General features: G+C 39.8%; 1 protein-coding gene across 2 annotated transcripts in view; it reads right to left on the bottom strand.

The window, feature by feature from the left end:
- The window catches only part of rbms3 (RNA binding motif, single stranded interacting protein), a 446391-nt gene that overhangs the window by 271174 nt on the left and 154423 nt on the right, over positions 1-20794 (bottom strand). For both annotated transcript variants that reach the window (XM_055157285.1, XM_020932479.2), the window contains exon 4: positions 5239-5330. In XM_055157285.1, coding sequence (XP_055013260.1) covers positions 5239-5330 — 92 coding nt within the window. The remainder of the gene's footprint in view (positions 1-5238; positions 5331-20794) is intronic.

The following is a 20794-nucleotide window of genomic DNA, read 5'->3' on the forward strand; positions in this document are numbered from 1 at the left end:
GATCACTTAAAAATTTCGTGGATGACGTTGATTTTTAATAGACAAACTGAATGTAGGTTGCTGTGCGAAGCTTAAGGAGACGAGGCTGCGTCTGACAGCACAAACAAACAAGGGAGTTGTGGGCTCACAGTCCCATGTTTGGGCTCTGGCACCACCTTTGAAATCACTGTACCACTCAGTGATTGAGTGTCCCGGGTATGATCGGGTTTTTTATCCCACTGGAGTATCCCAGTTTTGGCATGGTGCATGTATGTGTATGTGTCCTGGTTACTGCAACATAAAGTTGAGTGCGCATGCTTTTCAGTCTTTTCATCGCAACAGTAGCCAAAATAAAGTGACCAACATAAAAAAAGTGAGTGAAATGGCTGTTAAATAAAGAGTTGCGCTAAACTTGCACACGTATGATCTCTGAAAATATGAACCATCTCCAAAGAGACACACACAGAACAGACTCACCATCATCATCAACATCCCTCTGTCACAGAAAGAACACCTGTATTCTACTGAGTCGTGTCCGACAGAACCTGACTGCATCAGAGCACAAGAAAAGAGTTGCTTTTTTCAGTGCTTATAGTTTATGCAAATTAGACATGCAGTTTTAAGTTTCGTTCCTGTAAAACAAATGTGTCAAAGCTGCATTAAACACATTATAATCGGAAACGGGCTGATGTGGCTCTATAGTGGTTATGGTTTATATGTTGCAAAGTTGAGTTTATTTATGCAAATTAGTAATAGTAATAACAATGATGATAATTTTAATAAAAAAACGTTACTGACGAATCGAAAATAGATCATTAATTCTCCCAACAATCGATTAAGAAAATGTAATCGAATGCCCATCCCTAATGCAGACAATAGCAACAACTGTCAAAAAATGTTAAGATTGGCTGAAAACTCAAGAAAAACTCATTTAAACACATTTTCAGAAACTTGTGATCAGTGTGAGAGTTCATAGGCCTGTTTAGGTGTTTGATCTTCAATAAAAAGGTGAGAGTGACTAACTTAAAAACTGTTGTGACTGTAATTATATGTGTGAGGAACAGATTGTGTTTAACAGCACAAATGAGCTCGCTATAGTTTCAGCTAAATCAGTTCTTTATGATCAGATTGTGTTCAAATAAAGCTCAGATTAAAGTCTAATAGAGCTTCTAACAGAGCAGTGCCTTCAGTTAGCCTCACACTCTCGGGGAATGCTGATGACATCCGCTGCAAAGTATCAACAGACAAATGTATTCAATGCTAATTTATCATCACTCTGAAATACAGATTGGTCAAACAAACACAATATTCTATTTGATTTTATAGTTGAATAATGAAAGCAAATAAAAGTGGTTTCAATATTAATTTTAGGGTCATAAATAGATTTTTAATTTGCGCCATTTAACCAAAGCAAATGCATCTATTCCTCCAAAACCTGAGTTCTGGCCAAAAAAATGCTTTCACTGATAACGGAATGACTTTAGACCTGTCAGCTGATTATTAAAGCTGCACTGTGTAACCTTTCATGGGGTAACATTGCACTCCATTTAGTCCACTTCTTTATACAGCGTATGGTCCCAGGCCTCAGCAGCAGATAGCGCTTGAGGGGGACACACCTCTCCTCTGTGTGCTGTTCTGTGGGCTGTGCAGGTGAGTGGCAGCAGGGGCTCAGGGGGAAGTGTCCTTTAGGTGTCTTAATTATGGCGCTCTCCTCCCTCTCGCTGTCACTGTCCCACAGGGAGCCAGGACAAAAGCAGAGCCACTGTTTCATCTGGGCGGCCGTGGTATTTGGAGTCCCGGGGGGAGAGGGAGAGGGAAGGGGGGGCACAGGGGGGAAGCGGCTACAAGCACATGAGAGACAAGATATCAAGAGAGCTGCTTCAACCTTTCCACAGCCACAATTTAGGCAGACAAGAACACAAATAAAGTGGGTTTATAGGAACAAGAATATAGGTTTTGATGCAGTTTTGGTTTAAAATAATGATGTTGAAGTCACGGGTGGCATGGTGAAGGTTTTTTACATTTTCAGATAGCCTTATAATGAGCTTTAGCCATGTTAGTATGATGTTACCTCACCAAACATTCAGCCAAAATAGGCAGGGTTTGTGTGTTAAACATGTGTGAATGAAACAAAACAACTCTGGGTATGTTGTGATGAGGCAACAACATTGTAACGTAGATCAGAAAATAGTGTGCTATGGGCCTTTTAACTGAATAAAATGTAACAGGAAGGCAGTAGAAATGAACTCCCTCTAGATAAAAAATCATGTCTTTGGAGTAATGCATTTACAGCAACTTCCACTCTTCAATGCAACTTCAGTACTTCATAAAATCAACTGAAAATGCTTAATTGTTAAGCTAAAATACTTCCTTTTCTTTGATTATTTCAGAAAGTGACAACATAACATTAACAACTTGAGCCTTTAAGTCCATCAGAGAACAAAGAGAAAGAGCCAAAAAGTTGCCAGTGACACAAAGAGAAGAAAAGACGCCCTGATCACTGTGAAGCGTTTAATGAGCTCAAAGCTGCCGTTGGCTCAGACCTGCTTTATTACTTTGTTGTGGAGAGATGAAAGTGATGGAGACTGAAATCACTGAAGACCCATTTCAGTGATTTGTTGTGTAGTTACTCCGCCTTGCATCGATATCAGTATCAGATATCGGCACCAATACTGAAAATATTGATGGATTGGAAGGTGCTAACCGTCACACAAAAAGCTGGACTTCTGGACATGCTGAAGGAAGGTAGAAGTTACGCAGCTGTAGGCCGCCATTATGGAATAAATTAATCTTCAGTTCATTACATAAAGAAAGAGGAAAATAAAATAAGAACATCAGCAGTAATAAGTTTTAAGGATGCAAAAAGGGTTATAACTGTCCTGTCTGACAAAACTGTATAAAAGAGGGGTTTTACAGCCTTAAAACATATATAATAATTGTAAAAAATAAAGCTACTGCAACCCCCGCGATAAACAAGGGACCACTGTATACAGGTATAAGTTGGAAAAAACAGAGGTAAGCAAATGAAAATAAAAGTCAACTTATATCAAATCCTGAATAGTGAAAAATAATTTTAGAATTAGCATTAAAATACATTTGAATATATAAAACTAAACCAGGAACCAAGCCTTCACACCACAGATATGCTGCATTTTCTGTTAAGAGACATTTTTTCCTTTTAGCCCATGTAGCCCATGACAATAAGATCCATCTATCTCCATTAGTGTTGGACTCACTCCAGGTAAGATAACAAGATCTAAACTCCTCAATAACTAAAGAAAGATTGATTAGAAAAAAGCATCCTTAATTCTTGAAACATCATTTTCAGGAGTAAGAGCACAGCAGAGGGGCAGCTCATGTCAAGATGTTGAGGAGATAAACAAATCAACTAAACTTTAAATAATTGTTAATGAAATATTTATGGAATGCTTCAGAATGTGTCCCAAACAACACCTTGACACATCAATACACACAGATCACTGCAGTTAATTATTGATAGGGACAAATTGCACTCATTGGAGTTTTGGCGGCGACCACGGTGGATATGAATATAAATGCGCGTATGAAGAAGGTATTACGCTAAAATGAAGAAAAAGGGGTCTGGCGGGCGGAGGAGACGGAGTGATGGGAGCACGAGCAGGTAAGGAGCATTAGAGAGATGTGGAGGCAGTCTATAAAGGCAAACTGCTCCTTAATGTCTCTCACAAGTGTGATAAAAGCACAAAGCTACGCCGCACAACCGTGGCCTTTTCCATTTATGTGAAACCAACAAGCCGACGCTCAGAATAAATGCTAATAGAAAATGATTTTGCAAATGGGTCGGTGCAAACAAACAATCTTAAAAAGGTCAGGTCTTTTTGCGCTGGGACATAAGACCTCTCCAATGGAAATATTGACTGAGGAGAAGGCGTTGAGATGCAAAGTATGGTTTTCAAATGGGCCAAGGTAAAGAGCAGCGGGGAGATCTGTATTCCGTCAGGCTGCAGTCTTATAAATATTGGAAGAAGGACACCGGTGCGAGCGGAAACAGGCAAATGGTGCGTTTGAGAGATCGCCCACCTGAGCTCCCACTCAAATACCATCTCCTGCCGTCACATCTCATCTCATTTGATCAAAATAATTGCCACCTTCATCGTTATCATCAATTCTGTCATCGCGAGCGGCGCCAATGCCAGGCTCGATCTCATCAGGGCGTCTTTAGCTCCGAGGGGGGGATTTCTCGAGTTCACGCCATCCCCATCCGCGCACTGTACCCTCCGAGTCATCACCATATTCATTACCTTTAATGCGCTGACATTTTGTTCACCTATTCGGATATTCTGACACGCGGAGATCTGCGGCTCAGGCAGAAATAGCTGGGTTTTATAGGGCTCGTCCAGGTCCATCAAAAGTCCACCTCTCTCACTTCTCTGATTTACATGGTATGAGAATAAAATATGAGCAGGACTAACAGCATAGGCGTACTCTAAAAATATCACTAAAGCTGGGTGCTTATTAACACATGGTCAACAGCCTGTTAGATTAGATAAATGAACAAAATGTTTTCAAATGATATCAACTGCCATGTTAAGATGCATACAGGCTCCTAATACACTTCTCCTCATGTCGGGGGATAAAACATGACATGCTATATGTGTGTTTAGATTAGTGAATGATATCATCAGATCACTGTCCTGTGTGTTTGTATGAGCCTCATTATATGAAGTGAAAATTGAACTCTGTTGTCAGCTGTGAGTACATGTGCTTTGTTTGATCCCTGAAACTTTGACATACTCATGAGTGTGCTGTTGTGTAAGTCACTGGAACCTTCTCTGTGATGTTGGAACAGCTGCTCTCATCTGCTTCCACTTTAGAGCCTCATAATGATGGAGAAACAGGTCCCTTATATTAAAGGCCCATAGCAACACCAGCACACATTCTAACACATGCCAACACATGTACCAGGCTCATACGCTCTGCTCCTGTCACACAGTGTGTCTGACACTCTCCAGCCCAGTGCCCACAGTCAACTCCATACCGCTGTACAACAATCACACTGCACTAAACAGGCCACATTTAAGAGCATCTCAAATCCAAGAGAGCAGTTTGTCATTAAACATGAAAGCCCGGGGCCCAGAGACACTCAGTAAAACTGTGTTTATGGACAAAAACAGTGCCCTCTGATCCACAGTGTTAGCCTCATGGAGCTAGAGTTTGTGTTCTCTGAAAAGACCATACACCACATCGTGCAGAGTGGAGCAGTGCTACACTGAGTCTTACCTTGGCCATTTGGGCCTGGACTCCAGTGGCTTTGAGAGATGACACGGCCTTCTGCGCTGCAGCTGGGCTGTCGAAGTCCACAAAGCCATATCCTGTGGAGGACACACACACGTGTTAGAGAAGAACACAGTACTAACAAGGGGAATGACACACTGGTGTAATTGTAGCAGTAATAGGCTGGTAACATGACGACAGAGGCTGCCACTTTTCATATCTACTGAGCATTACATTGTTTGATAATTAGTGACACTGACATTCATAGGGGGATGCTATGCATCTTAATTAGTAGCATGGATGAGCAATTTAGTAATAACAAACCACCACCCTGCCCACCTCCACAAAAACACTTATGTACACACTCTCAGCACACTCACGTGCACATTCATGTGCACCCCCTCATGCACACTCACGCTCACATGCACACACACTCACGTGCACACTCCCAAGCACACTCACACACACACATGCACACACACACACACACGGACACACACACAGAGCTGGGCCATCAGAACAGAGACTGCAGTTATTCTGCTCCATGCTCAACACTCTGTAGTTTAATGGCATCTCATAGAGCTTTGTTGGAACAAGAGCTGTAATTCATATGAGCCTCATTTGGATTGGTCGTCCATTATTTGACTAATAAAACGCACCGGTAACACACAAAGAGAGAGACAGTGTCAGTGGATTCATCAGCACATGACTGAGTCAGTGGCAGTTTGGGGAGCAGCCTTTGATTTGCACAGACTGTGAAGTTTGGCTTCCCCACATCGTGTTCTGAACATCCGGCACATTAACACAAGCCATTTCACAGCCGCCATAATCCTCTCCTGGTAACAAATCTTTCAGCTGACAGCACTGGAGCTGCTGCTTTACTCTGTCCTCTCATACATACAAATACAGTCAAATAGACAGAGAATCTGGACAAGTGTTTGTAGTACATTTCTGTGAGTGTGTCCTCTCCGTCTCTACACCTCTGCCTGTTTAACGCATGTGCTCCCTCTCATATCTCCTCACATTAACAACCAGCAGCCCCATCTGGAAAACCATCAGCGCCGAATGAAATGTGTGAGTGTGATTTATGAGTTATTGTGATCCCGGCGTTCTGCGCGACGTATCGGAGAGCGGGGTCGCGTCTGTGTTAATTAAAATTTGGTGGCGGATTAAAAGCAGTCAATAGTGCCCTCTGATCTGCTGTTTCAGAGGAAAATGTAATTAGAAAAGGATAAGGTGACATGGCTGTGGAGGTGCCCAATCATGTTAGCCCCAAGAAAGATACAGTCAAAATGTTCACATAACGGCATGCATGCACCGTCCATCATTCCTGACTGGTTAAAGAGCTGTTGTATGGGTAAATCAAAGGTGCACTATGTAACTTTTCTAGTGGAAGGTCTGCCACTTGCTTGTCTCCATGGAGATTGCATTTTTTCACGTATTGCTTTGCCTGTAATATTCCAATATGTGGCATTACATTTATCTAACATCAAGTAATAGTGTTTATATTGCACTGAAAAAAGCATGTGTCCTTACTGTGAATAAGCTTGCTTCTCCACAGATCTGACTTGTCATCTGCTTGTGCATCTTTAAACCCATACTGGTCAAAAAGTAGTCCACAGACTTATTTAGTCATCTTCTTTTAGGCCTGTCATTATAATTACTACATTGATTTATCATTTAATATATGAAAGCTGGAACAATAGATTTTGGGCTAAGTATTTATCTTTTTTTTTTGCTAAATTTGGGAGACTTTTTAAATAAATAGGCAAAATGTTGAGCAGTAGAGGGTAGAATAAGTGACTTCTGTGGTTAATGGTTGTTTAATTAATGACTGATACAGTATATTTAGATATTTTTTTAGATCTTGGTTTATTTTAATGGTGGCATCAGTGGCAAAAAAACAGTTTCAATATTATAATTTATTGCAATATATCTTTATAGCAATATATTGTGCTCCAAAATTTGTTATGGTGACAGGCCTATCTTCTTTCTCAGAGTCCCGGTCAGACTTCATAACTAACATCTCACTTTTTTGTCGTTTTTCTGTGAAATGTGTCTGGGTGGTTCAGGTGGAGGTAGTGGGGTCATTATACTGTTAGATGGCGCTGGAGGAGTGTAGAGTAATGTGAAAATCAGAACCTATGCTGGGAGCAATATGGAGCACAGGGCTGATTAATGGCCAGCTGCTGGAATGGAGCGGAGAGGGGAGGCTCTTTAATTGTAGAAATATGAAGAGGCCCAGTGAAATACCCCCATTCAGACAGCACACGCACAAAATGAAGACTTTTATGTGGACGCTAATGGAAGAGAGAATTATACAGAAATGTGATGGCCAGCTATGGGCACATATTACAGCGCTCATCTCAGTGCAAAGCTAGGATTATGTTAAATGGTAATAACAATGTTTCTGTACACATTTTTCAATAAAATATCATCAAGTAAACACTACATTTACCACAGACTATATAAAAAAGGGGACTATGAAGGGTTCAGCTTCAGTCAAATCAAGTTCACCGAGGTTTGCAGTAACAGGGACAAATCAGAGGAGGAGTTCCAGGAAGTGAAATGTATTTACGGACAAATAGCATCATAAAAACACCAGGAATGGTTAATGGTTAATGGGTGGGTTAATACAAACGTTTTAAGACCAAAATGCAGAACCTGAGAGCAGCAGTTACAGAGACGGGGCAACGTTTTTCAAAGTGAAGTGGAGCCAGAGTCAATGGAGCTGGAAGCGTGTCCCTGCTCACTTCCTATTTGGAACATGATGGTAAGCAGGTTTAGCCTGATCAGACAGTTTTACTTTGTGGAAACCATCTGACCTGGCAGCATTAGGATTTGTTCGCTCGATGGCAGACAGATACTTCTTTCATTTAACCAATCGCTGTTATTTGGTCGTGACGTATGTAATGTGCCAAATCCTGCAGGAAGAAGGGCAATAATGTCTTTCCCCTAAAATTCAGGCGGAAAGACATCTTTGTTCCAGCTTTAATTCCTCAATCTCGGGAATCGTTGCCAACACAGAATGTATGACTTTGTCTACATCCATCTCAACGGCTTTGTTTACTGTTGTGCTGTACCACAAAAGGGACCCAGGCAGGTGCTTGAGTTTGACATCATGGCTTCACGGCTCTTCGCTGATTGACTGGGGCACGGTTTACAGCGTCCAGAGTTCTTGCAAACTGTCTGAGTGTTTTCAGGATATAGACCTAGTCGCTGGAGAGCGATGAAATTGAGCGGAGGCACTAGATGGTGCCAGCCTGGCTAAAGCAGGTTAGCTATGTAGAGTCTGACATTTATGGTTTTTTGGTTACTTAAAGATGCACTATGTAACTTTTCTGGTGAGGGGTCTGCCACCTGCTTGTCTCCATGGAGATGTTATTACTTTGCCTGGAATGTTAAACAGCATGATTTAACACTAACATCCTGCATCAATCTTTATTTAAAATGTGCTCCATTATTTTTAACTTCACTCAAACTACCCATTTCAATGCTCAAGGAAATGCAGTTTTTGTGCTCTCTGCTGATGTTTTTTTTAAAGAATCATTTCAGCTAAGATTTGAGTCATTTCCAAATAAGACTATAAAAAGTTATACACCAGGAAATGGCAAGATTTAAGTTGTTTTAAAAGTCTGCCTCCCTTTAAGGCTTGTTGGAACGTATCCCAGCATTTATGACTCTTTTATTCTATTTGAACCCACAATCTTTTTGGTAATGGGAAAGAGCATTAACCACTCTGCCATTCTGCCATATATACATCAACATTTACCTTACAGTTAAAGGAACAGTGTGTAACTTTCTGCAGGTGGCACATCCTCTGTGTGATACCATAGAAATAGAAAGGTAAAACCATACTTTGGTACATCCTCCATGAAATTTCATGCCATACTGTGGAAAAGTATACACAAAAAGCAACATTCCAATGGAAACAAGCAGAAGGAAGCAGAGGTTTGTGGAGATGCAAGCCCCTAAGAGTCAGGACACATACCAGTGTTTTTCAATGCATTAGAAAAAAAGCAAAATGAAAAATAAAGATTTTATTATTAGCTTTGTTCATATTTTTGGTTTGCTAAGTTACATACTGTGGCTTTAAACAAGGAATTAAACAGACTTTACACATCTCTGGCAAAACAATCCTTATAGTCTACTCCTTCCGTCTGTTCTAGCATGAGTTTTAGTTCTGCTTTTGGTTGCGAGCCAGTGTCATGAGGCTGGCAGCGTGATCCTCTTCACTTCTCAGTTATTCATTCCAATATTCATTTTATCCACTGGTCAAGTATGAAATTTTATTACATATTTGTGTCCAAAATGTAGAGTGGACAATTAAGAGGGAAAGAATATATTTGGATTCAAGAACAAATTAAAAGTGTATTTTGCACAATGTAACCAAGGGCTTCCGGGCAAAGGCCAGTTCTTGTTTAATAAAAGTAATATTTGAAGGGTGGATACGGGACTCTCAATTATAAAAGTAATATTCACCCACTGCCACCTGGAGTGCACTTCCAAACTAAAAGAAGAGTGAGGGTTTTGGAGAAGCTTGACCTATATTCACAGTGCTTTGAAAGAAGGAGAGGACGAAGGTGTAGTGAGTGAGCCAGGGCAAGTATGGGGCAAACAGGGCTTACTGGAGGTCAACCAAAACAAAGGGAGACAGAGTCTTGGTCACATTGGAAGTGTACTTCCTTCTGCTGTGTTTGTGTGTTTAATGAATAAATAAGCATGAAATCTATTGGAAAACGAATACTATATTTAAAAGGATGAAGCAAAACAACCCCACTTTATATATTTGGCAATTCAGAATACATGACTCTTTTGAAGGTTATGGTGAGAAGAGTCATATGTTTCTATGTTTAATGGGGCTTATCTGATATTTAAATATTATTTTCAATTGAATGGGTATTGAGCATGTCTTGAAATTGTAAAATAGGCTAAAGAGAATGCAGTACATCTAAAGACATTAAGGCTACGTTTATATGATGACGGTCTGAACAGAAGATGCAAAAGTGGCAGCGCGTCTTCACTTTATATTCTGCGTTTAGATAAGGATTTTTGGGAGGAAATCTGTGTGCATACAGTTCAAATTCAAATGGGTATGCTTGTCCTTAAAGCAACAAGGGCATCTTTGGACATACGGAGGTTTTCACGCAACATATTTTCATCAGCTACTCCTTCCACAAAGTTGTCCCACCATCCACTGGTTCTCCCAGGTCTTGTCCATAGCCATCTGACTCGCTTGCGACAAACTGGTGCATCCAGAATTTGACAGAAGTAATTGCAGATTCTCTCTTCACTTATAGTATCTCTACATATTCTGTACATTTGTTGGGACATTTGTTTCTTTGTACTGTCTGTATGTGATGTAAACATGTACGCAACGTGAGCAGATCTGATCAGAGTTTTGTGTCTTGGGCAGTGTAGATGGAAATGCTACAGCGGAACACATTCAACTTTTCCATTTTTGCATTTTTAAGATCCAAAAATGATTCCAATGTCTAAACGAAAGGCACTTTCGATAAAATATTTTGTTATTTGTATCCGCAAGCGTTCTCGTCTGTCTGTCAAAAAGCCCTTTATTTTTGCTCAGGAAAACGTGCCCCACCTTCAGTAATACATCGTCAAATATTGCATACTTTTAATTGGATATATAGCGCCTTCCAAGACACCCAAAGTGCAGTATTCAGTGGCCTCTCTGACCACCACGTACACTCACGCACACACTACTTTCATAATAGGCAATGTGGGTGAAATATCAGTCTTTTCTTTTACATTCTGAGCTGATTCTGTAGCAGGTATAGGTGTAGCTCACGTTTTATGTTGCTTTTACAAGAATTCAGCAGATTTCTTGTTGTATCCTGTAATGCTCAGGTTCACTGAGGTGCTTGTCTGTCATATGTCACACGGAGCAGTTACTACCACCTCTTTACGTCACTGTGAGCCTTTAAAATTTGCTGTTGCTTTACCGTCTGGGCCACATCCGGGTCTGTGAACGCAGCTTAACTTGTGAATCTTTGGATCTTTATACAGTACAGTTACACTATCCAAACCCTGAGCACATTACATTTCAATTTACTGTGTATTTACTTGTATTTAAGATGGAATAAAATTAAATTCCGACCACCTCCTTCTCTCTCTCTACCTGCTGCCACTCCCTCTGGGTCTATTGAACCACCAAATCCCTGCACATTTACTTTACATTTTCAACCCTCAGCTCAGACTTTAAGAGCCCAGATGCAAACAATCCTGTGAAAATACCACTTCAGTCACTGCTGGTGCTTTTAATGCCATCTCTCTCTCTCTCTCTCCTCTTCTCTCTCTTTCTCCCGCCCTCTCTCTAGTTCCTCTGTATCTCACGTGGTTGGAGAGGAGCTTTGAAGTTCTTTCCTCTACACAAACATCGCGGTTGAAAGCTGTCAGGTGCATCATGTTGTGGAGGACTACGTGCATGGGTGCGTATTTCTCTGTAATGTTCATACTATATACACACACACAAGCTTTATAGTAACAGGCAACATACAGTACGCACACATACAGACTCACACACACACACACACACACAGAGAAGCTAGTATACAGAGTCTCATAGAGGAATAAAGGGAACATGAGCTGCCATATCACATTTCCAGTTCGGCCTTAACAGCGAGCCTGTCGAGATAAAAGGACTCTCTTCAATCACTTACTACTGCTGCCACTGCTGCTGTAGTTGTAGCCACTGACTTCATGGGTACAAATGGTGTTCTTCCAGGCCCACACGACCATGGATTTTTTATGAACCAAAACTTCCAGGATCAGTCGTGGGGAAAGCCTTCTATTTTTATTCAGTACATGTAAATGAATATGGGAGACCAGTCGATGAAGGGATTTCTAGAATAAAAAGTTCAGTTATCCACTCTGCCATTTGTTTTCTTGTTTGTGTTGAATGTAAACTACTAATATGACATTACAACAGGAGGTGACCCAGTCCTGATTCATCAGCCGGTTTCACTTCGTGGACACCGTCTGACCTCGCAGCATTACCATTCGTTTGCTCGACAGTAGGCAAGTGCTTATTTTATTCAGGGTATCTCCAGGTTTGACTACTCCAAAATTGAAACTTTTTTTCAAGACCTTTTTAAGACCACTTTAAAGAAAATGAAGACCAACATCGCACCCATTATGCGAAGTGAAAAACACCAGATCCACTTCTCATAATGACCAACCAACTTCGGTCCTATATCTAGAATCTAAGAGCCACTGTGGATTAAACCTACACTTCTCCATGACCCATCCAACGTCTTCCTCCACTGTACTGACTGTTTACTCATTGCCGCCGCCGCCAGAGACCAAAGTATTGCACATACACAGGTATTGCAAAAAGTATTGTGCATACTCCAAATTAGATGTTCATTCACATTACATGATTTCACGTTGTTCTTATTTTTTCCGTCCTCCGTTTAACGTTGCACTGCAGCTGAGAACTAGTATATTAAGCTTATCCCAAATCTCGTAGGAAGAAGGGCAATAAAGTCTTTCCCCTTAATAAAATTCACCAAACATTCTCTTTGTTCCGGTTGATCCTCGATCTCAGGAATTGTTGCCAACACAAAATATATGGCTTCATCTACATCCATCTGGACCGCTTTGTTTACTGTTGTGCTGTACCACAAAAGGGAACCAGACAGGCGCTTGAGTTTGACGTCATGGCTTCACAGCTCTTCCCTCTTCGCAAACTGTCTAGTATATTCTGATTCCTGACCTTGTCGCTAGAGAGAAATGAAATCAAGCGGAGGTACTAGGTGGCGCCAGCCTGACTAGAAGTGACCAGCCAGTCCTTTCTACATTCTGTTCAAATACAGAAGGGACAGGACAACATCTGCGCAGTTTCTCAGTCATTTATGTAGTTTTTTTTAAGTGTAAACCAAATGTAATTTAAGTGTAGACCATGTGTCTCTCTGACTGGTTAATCCGCCTGTCAATCACACCCTCTGAAATCAGGGAGACAGGATAAGAGGATGAGCAGTATTCCCTGGTTTCACGGCTAAAACTTGTAGCATCAACTTGTTTACAAAACTATTTCACTAACTGCCAATTCCTTAGCAGCGGTCTGCAGTTACAGATGCCACACTGGACCATAGACTCCAGACAAAAGTGTACAGTGAAGCTGGGAGATAAGGGACTCATTACATTGCACCGTCAACGTATCAATCATCTCTGCAGCGTTCATGCATTCACCATCAAATTATGCTAATCCTAATTACTTCTAGGGAAATTACCATTCTTTATCTGCTAACAGTCGGGATTGTTCGGGGTTTCCTACACTCTATACGCACCGCCATTTTTCCTCGGCATATTTCCATTTTTCACATTCTCATATTCAACACTAATGATCCCATTTTCTCCGCATACAATGGAATAATAATGCGCTAAGTATGAATAATGAATCAACGACAAGTCATGGCGCATTACAATGGCGTCCGGGGCAAACAGCTTAATTGTTTACGTCCTTGCGAGTGGCCAAGTGTGGTGTCAGATATGCACAACTGATTTATATCCATAGTTACATGTATGTTAATAAACCCTATACGCTGCATGTAAAACAGTAATTGTGTTTAATAGCAGAGCTAGATGGACCACTTCATACATATAAATATGCAGAACAATGGTGGTAATGCTCTGCTCCACCTTGTGATGTCATGAAGCGGTAGAGTTCAATTAACAGCTACCTTTTACATTTTGTTTAGTAGAGATTGGTAATTCCAGAGCTGAAATTATCCAAATGACTCGGAGTTTAAAAACACAGTGGAACAGTTTGTGTGTTAAACATGTGTGAATGAAACAAAACACAACTCCAGGTATGTTTTTGATGAGAAAACATTATGACATAGTTCAGAAAATAGCGTAACATGGGAAAATTACACATAATATTTAGAGGAATGAGGCTAAATAATCCCACTCTATATATTTGGCAATTCAGAATACATTATACTTCTGAAGATTAACGGACAATTTAATGGACAATCCTACGCCCTGACAATCATCGTATCATTGTTGCACTGTCTTCCTATGACCTCTTGTATAAAGCTGTTAATTTTATATTTTATTACTTATAAAAATCTAAAATAAAATTGAAAGATAAGTAATAAAATATAAAAATAGAAAGTAATAAAATAAAATATAAACATCAAAAATAAAATTGAAAGATATTTTATTTTTTTTCTTTCTATTTTTCTATTTTATTACTTATCTATTTTATTTTTACTTGTACATTTACATTTATATAATTATGTCTTATTTGACATCAGTCTTGCCATATTTTTCTGCTACTTATTTAGAATTTATATTTTTTTTCCTCTTTCTTATTATATTTATTGTGATGTGTGAGCTACTGTGTCTAAATAATTCCCCTTGTAGATCAATAAAGTTTGCTAAGTCTAAGCCTAAATCTAAGTTATAGTGAAAATGGAAATTTGTCATATGTTCCTATGTTTAATGGGGCTTATCTAATAATTGAATGTTATTATTATTATTATTATTATTATTATTATTATTATAGTAGTAGTAGTAGTAGTAGTAGTAGTAGTATTATATATGTTATTATATATGTTGTTATTATTATTATTATTATTTATTTATTTATTTTTTTTCATTTAAAGGTGCATTGTGTAACTTTTCTGGTGGAGGGTCCATCAAATGTTTTTCTTCATGGAGATGTTTTCCCTCTGTCTGGAATGTTTCACAGTATGGCATTAAAACTTTCTATTCTATCTTCATGGTGACCAAACCAGACCAAGTTACAGATCAGATCTGTGGAGAGGCGACCCGGCTCACAGTCAGTATGCTTGTTTTTCTAGGCCTTTTTGAGCTATAAAAGCCTGTCATTTAATAAATGTAAAGTAGATGTGTTTAATGTCATATTGTGGAACATAAGCAGAGCAATAATATACCCATAGAAACAAGAAGGTGACAAACCCCTAACCGAAAAGTTACACAGTGCACCTTTAATGGGATGTTACATATATGTATCCCTGTACGCTGCATGTAAAACAGTCATTATGTTTAATAGCTGCGATGGATGGACCACTTCATACATAGAAATATGCAGTACAATGGCGGTAATGCAGTTGGTGTGATTCATGCGACAGCTGTGTTACTACATCTCTTCCCGTCCTTAAGTAAGTGACGTGGTGACCTCTGCGTGCACTGATTCTGCAGATATGTGTGTGTAATTGTATGTGGCGCTCACATGGGGGCTGTTGAGTGCGTTAAAACAACAGGAGACCGTAATAGCTCAGAAGATGCAAATCGTCGTCTGTTTGCCAGTGGTGATGTCTCAGGTCTCGGATGTGATTTTTGTGTTTTAGTCAGCCTTCAATATCTCTGATTTAATTTAACACCGACATATTGGTAAAGTATACATACATTAACGTGGTCATAATATAGACTGGTTTTGCACACAATGTATTTGAATTCTGAGAAAGTCTATTTGTATTCACCTTATTTTTATTTGATCATAGTTTATATTTTTACCATTATTATATTACTCATTGATTATTATGGTGCCCTATACTGCTCAAGCAAGTTCCTAGGTTGTGAATTTTTTTCACCGATAATGGATCTAAAACTTGTATGTCTGCACTAGGGCTGGGTATCATTCAGAAGTTGCCGATGTGATACATATCTCGATACACAGGTCAAGATATGATACATGTCTCGATACAGTGCACTTTTGATTCGATATGATATATTTCAACTCGATTTGAAACAGTTCAGTGAAAATAATGGCTAAATCATGTCTGTGATACTAAAAGTCTTCTTCTTCTTCTTCTTCTTCTTCTTAACTTCTTGTGCAAAGTTAATATGAAACACAAAAAATGTAATAATAATGTAATAATCAAAACAGTGAAAATGTCAAATGTGCTGCATAAACAAGCAACAAAACTGTAGAGATGTAACAAAATAATTTTGCAAAATATACCAAAAAAATATTCTTGGCGATATATCGATACAGCAGCCCACGATATCATACTGTATCATCACATTAAGCTATACGATATATTGATATTTCAATACTTTTGCACATCCCTAGTCTGCACACAGCTTTACAAAAATAAGGATTTTGCTTAAGTAATTTAAGATACAGCACCTTGTCTGTTATGTAATTCATAGTGACTCTTCATTAAAACTAAATGTCATGTCTAGTGCCAGTAATATTAACACTACAAAAGACAGACTAAAGACAGATTTGTTAGAAAATAAGATTAATTTAACCAATCCAAGTTATGCAATGCAACTTCTTCCTTCATAGAAATTCATTTAATACCATTGCTTATTGCACGGTATGGCTGATCTGTTTTGCTTTGTGTGGAGGGGAGGAGAGGGGGAGAGATGGAGAGAGGAGGGAGGGAGGGAGGGAGAGGGGAGCCTGTGGTGAGCTATGCAAACACTATGAGGGGAGCACAGGGTTTTAAATAGCGAGATGGTATCCATGACTAACTGTGGTCCAGCCGAGACCGCCTCACTGGTCCGAGTCCAAGCCCAGAGGAGAGCACCCGAGCTAGGGCTGCATTCCTCGTCCTCCCCCTGTCCTCCCGCACCATCAGCAGGAGCAGCAGCGGCAAACTGGTGATAAATGACATGGCTTCCCTCCACTAAACTAAAGAGGAGGTCAGTGCACAAGGCCAAGACCTCCAACTTTTCTTGTTTGCGTGTGTAAATATGAGACTACGTGAGCAAACAGAGAAGCCTCATAAATCTCTATTAGGTTAAAGATCCTAGAGGAACATCTGCAGTTCATTTAATTTTAATGTCATATTCAAATGTGAGCTTAGGGCGGTGGGTCCAGGCCACACAGTGACTGTCAGGGCTATTAACAACATCAGATGTGATAAGACACAATGAGATGTACATATACAAGACCACTGGGAGATCCACCAATAAAATATATGAACTTGCTTTTAATTGCACTGTAAAAGACAAGGCCAAACGTGTCTTTTTTTAATTTGTATATCAAGTCTCATTACACTGGTAAAAAAAAAAGTTTGAATTTTTACATCTACCAATCTGTACTCTGCCTCTCTTACCTTTGCATTTGTTTTTTTTAGACTTTACTGTGTAAGAAATTTACAATAGAGCATTCACCGAAAGCCATCTGTCTAATTTCAAACATATTTTTATGAAGGAACGCATGCGAATGAAGCTGATAAACAAGTGTATTCATTTAGAGAATTTTGAATTGTACAAAAATGCAAGCAAACATAGCAATATATTAAAGGTGACATATTATGCTATTTTCTGATTTATGTTTTTATGTTGTTTCCTCATCACAAACATACCTGGAATTGGGTTTTTTGTTTAACACATAAATTGGGCATTTTGAAGATGAGTCTTTTTCTCAAACTAAAAACACTGTGTTCCACCCTGTGATGTCATGTGGTAATACAGGAAGTGCTCCCCTGTGTTTTTAAACTCCATACACCTTCACTAGAACCATTGAATGCTTTCACCCCTGGAATTTACAATCCCTACTTAACAAAAGGTAAAAGGTGGCTGTTGAAATCTACTGCTTCATGACATCACAAGGCGGAACAGAGTATTTTGAGTTTTGGAGATGTAGACAGACTAATAATAAAGGATTACTCAAACATGTGTGGATGAAACAAAGCACAACTCCGGGTATGTTTTTAACGACTTAAAATCACTCAACCATGGCTTAAAACTTAGGCTACGTTTATTCTGCGTTTAGAGGAGTGTTTTCAGGAGGAAATCTCGTGCATACGGTGAGGCAAAAGGTTTGGGATTGAGTATGCATGCCGGGCGGCTAGGTGAGGACGCTAGGTGGTGATGTACAGTATGTGACGTAAACGAGTAAGTGACGTGAGCAGATCTGACCAGAGTTTTGCGTCTTGGGCAGTGTAGACGGAAACTCTACGGCGGCGCATATTTAACTTTTCCACTCTGGAGGGTGATTTCAGATTTTTGCATTTTTAAGCCCCAAAAAACACCATCACCGTCTAAACGAAAGGCACTTCCGATAAAATATTTTGTCATTTTTACCTGCATGTGTTCTCGTATAAACAGGCCCTTACACGAGTCAATTTTAGGACCTTTAAATAAATTGCACTACCAAAAATATATGCTACTGGTCAAGATTTTACTTTACTTTACAGATGCAGGCTTTTACTGGAGAGCTAGTGCAATGATTTCCAATGCACTGTCACACTGTTTTGCCTGTACCAGTCTACATACAAAGTCTATGCACACACTCATGCACACACACTCTTATGAAAGTCCCTAGAATAAAGAGCCCTTATTTACGCCCTGACTGTCATGGCTGCCGCGCGCTTCCCGACAACCCCCATTTGTTGTGAAATAACTCTGGTGGAGGCTTCTTTTATATTAGACACTGGTGTGGAGATAGCAGAAGAGCCAATTAACTTATCAACCCTGCTACACGGATTTATGAGCGTAGCGTTGGTCTGGGCCGGAGCAGTGCCCTATTGGCCGTATTGTATTTCTTGTCATCCAGGCTGCAGGTGGAGGAGAGTCCTTGTCACGGAGATGCAGGGGGGTGTGCCAGGGCGCCGTGCCAGGGCTCCAGGCCAGAGGGGGCAGTGGCAGCTCTTTGTGCACAAGACAAACTGAACACAAGGCAGAAAAAAAAAGCCATTCCTTATCCAATATCACTCTGAGTATTATAAATGAGCTCCGGCTACAGCACTGCATATTAGAGCAAGAAATAATGGCTGTTCGTGAAAAAGAAAACTTGGCATTTAAATTGGTCCACTATAAGATGACGTATAGGGGATATTGAAGAAACGTACAGTGCAGTGATAACATTATGACCACAGAGTAGAGAAGCAAATATTACAGACTAGCACTACACTGTGGGATCTGATAGTAGGTGGAATATACTGTACACTATAGGCACATGTTGTGGAGCAATTTATTCAAGGGTCAAGAGAGTAAAAAATTCGTAACTATATAAAATAACCTATAAAAAACCCTTTTGGTCTCCATAAGTAAAGTGCATTAAATAAAATGCATTATTGGTATTAAATCTGGCCGATGTAACTCCTGCTCCTGACCTTATATCTCTCAATAAGCTGGACTTTCTGACAGTATCTTCAAATCATATAGAAATGTTAAGACACTTCCCTACCCATATTTTGCAGAATTTGTGATATTGTGAAAAATACACAAGACAAACTTTTGGTAAGCAGAAATACAGCAGGTATTTTCAATCTTTTCACATCATGATCACAGTAACTAAGGAAACACACCTACAGATAAATTAAATGTAATTATTAGATGCCATTTTGCCAATCAATACCCGTTTTTACTTGTATTTTCTTTGTTCTCCAGTTGTATTTTCTTAATCTGTGATACGCGTAGGATCCAGCAGCATCGTGTAGTCATTTTTGTAAAGAAAAAAACAAAACAAATAAAGCTATTCATCAGAGGTGCCAATGTTACACGGCTCTTTGTTCTGATCACGTTTACGGCGACGTCAGCTCAGAGTCCTGCACACCCACAGATACCAGGTGGGTACAAGCAAATAGTTGCTGAAACAGGGAGGTTTTAACGTTCTGGAATTTTACTGGCGGGTATGCGGGTGGTAACAAGGGTGGGTCAGGACTGGTGCGGTCATCTGATTGTCTACGCGGGCACATCTCCGAGCCCATGAGTCCTGGTTCAGTCCTAGTTCAGTCTTGGTTTAATCCTCCTGGTTCAGTCCTGGAATCAGTCCTGGGTTAGTCCTGGTTTAGTCTTGATTCAGTCCGTGGCATGTGTGGTGCAAAAGTGTGGCATTTTGATCAATATTTCTTCTGCTCAGTAAATAATGCCATCACTTCCTTTTATATTTGTACTGAAGAAAGTGTAACCTTTTCATTTCATTTCATGATTGTAACTCTTGAAGTCGTAACTTTTCAATTCGTATTTGATGGATGTTTCAGGTAGGATGCTTTTAATTTGTGTGTGATTTATGACGGGCACTTGCGGGTAACGGGTGGAATGTTAACAGGTCTGGGTGGGCGCGGGTTTAACTTTGATATAATCATGGGTTAATGAGCGGGTACGGTGCTGTACTGCGCGGGTGCAGGCGTGTGCGGGTCTCTAAAAATGGACCCGTGCAGGACTCTATGTCAGCTCCCATTGGAGACCATAGTCTTCTAATGTGGAAGCCAGAGGACATATTTTTAATTATCATTACATTTAGATGAATATTGTGATTTAAAGTGTCCAAATTATAACATAATGACCCACGGGTGTCATAGATTATAATTATAGCATACAAAAGCACAATAGTTCTTTGTAAAAATCTGATATATATTCATTACTATGCTGGTATGTTTTTTTTATTAAATGACCTCTTGACCCTGACTCAGAATACATTTAAACAGCTATAAAAGTCGCCTTTGTTCTCATCCATCATATGTGTTCCTGTTTTAAATTGACTGCTTGATTGCCTTACACTCCCATTGCAGCAGCAGTATAGCAAACATATGGCTCACTCCTCATTTTCAGCTCTGAAATCAGCACGGCAGTTTAAATGGTGTGCTTTTCATAGAAGAAAAGCCCTTCA

Source organism: Boleophthalmus pectinirostris, unplaced genomic scaffold (genome assembly GCF_026225935.1).
Source record: "Boleophthalmus pectinirostris isolate CB_2022bp ecotype Guang Dong unplaced genomic scaffold, ASM2622593v1 HiC_scaffold_21, whole genome shotgun sequence".
In the NCBI taxonomy this organism is placed as follows: Eukaryota; Metazoa; Chordata; class Actinopteri; order Gobiiformes; family Gobiidae; genus Boleophthalmus; species Boleophthalmus pectinirostris.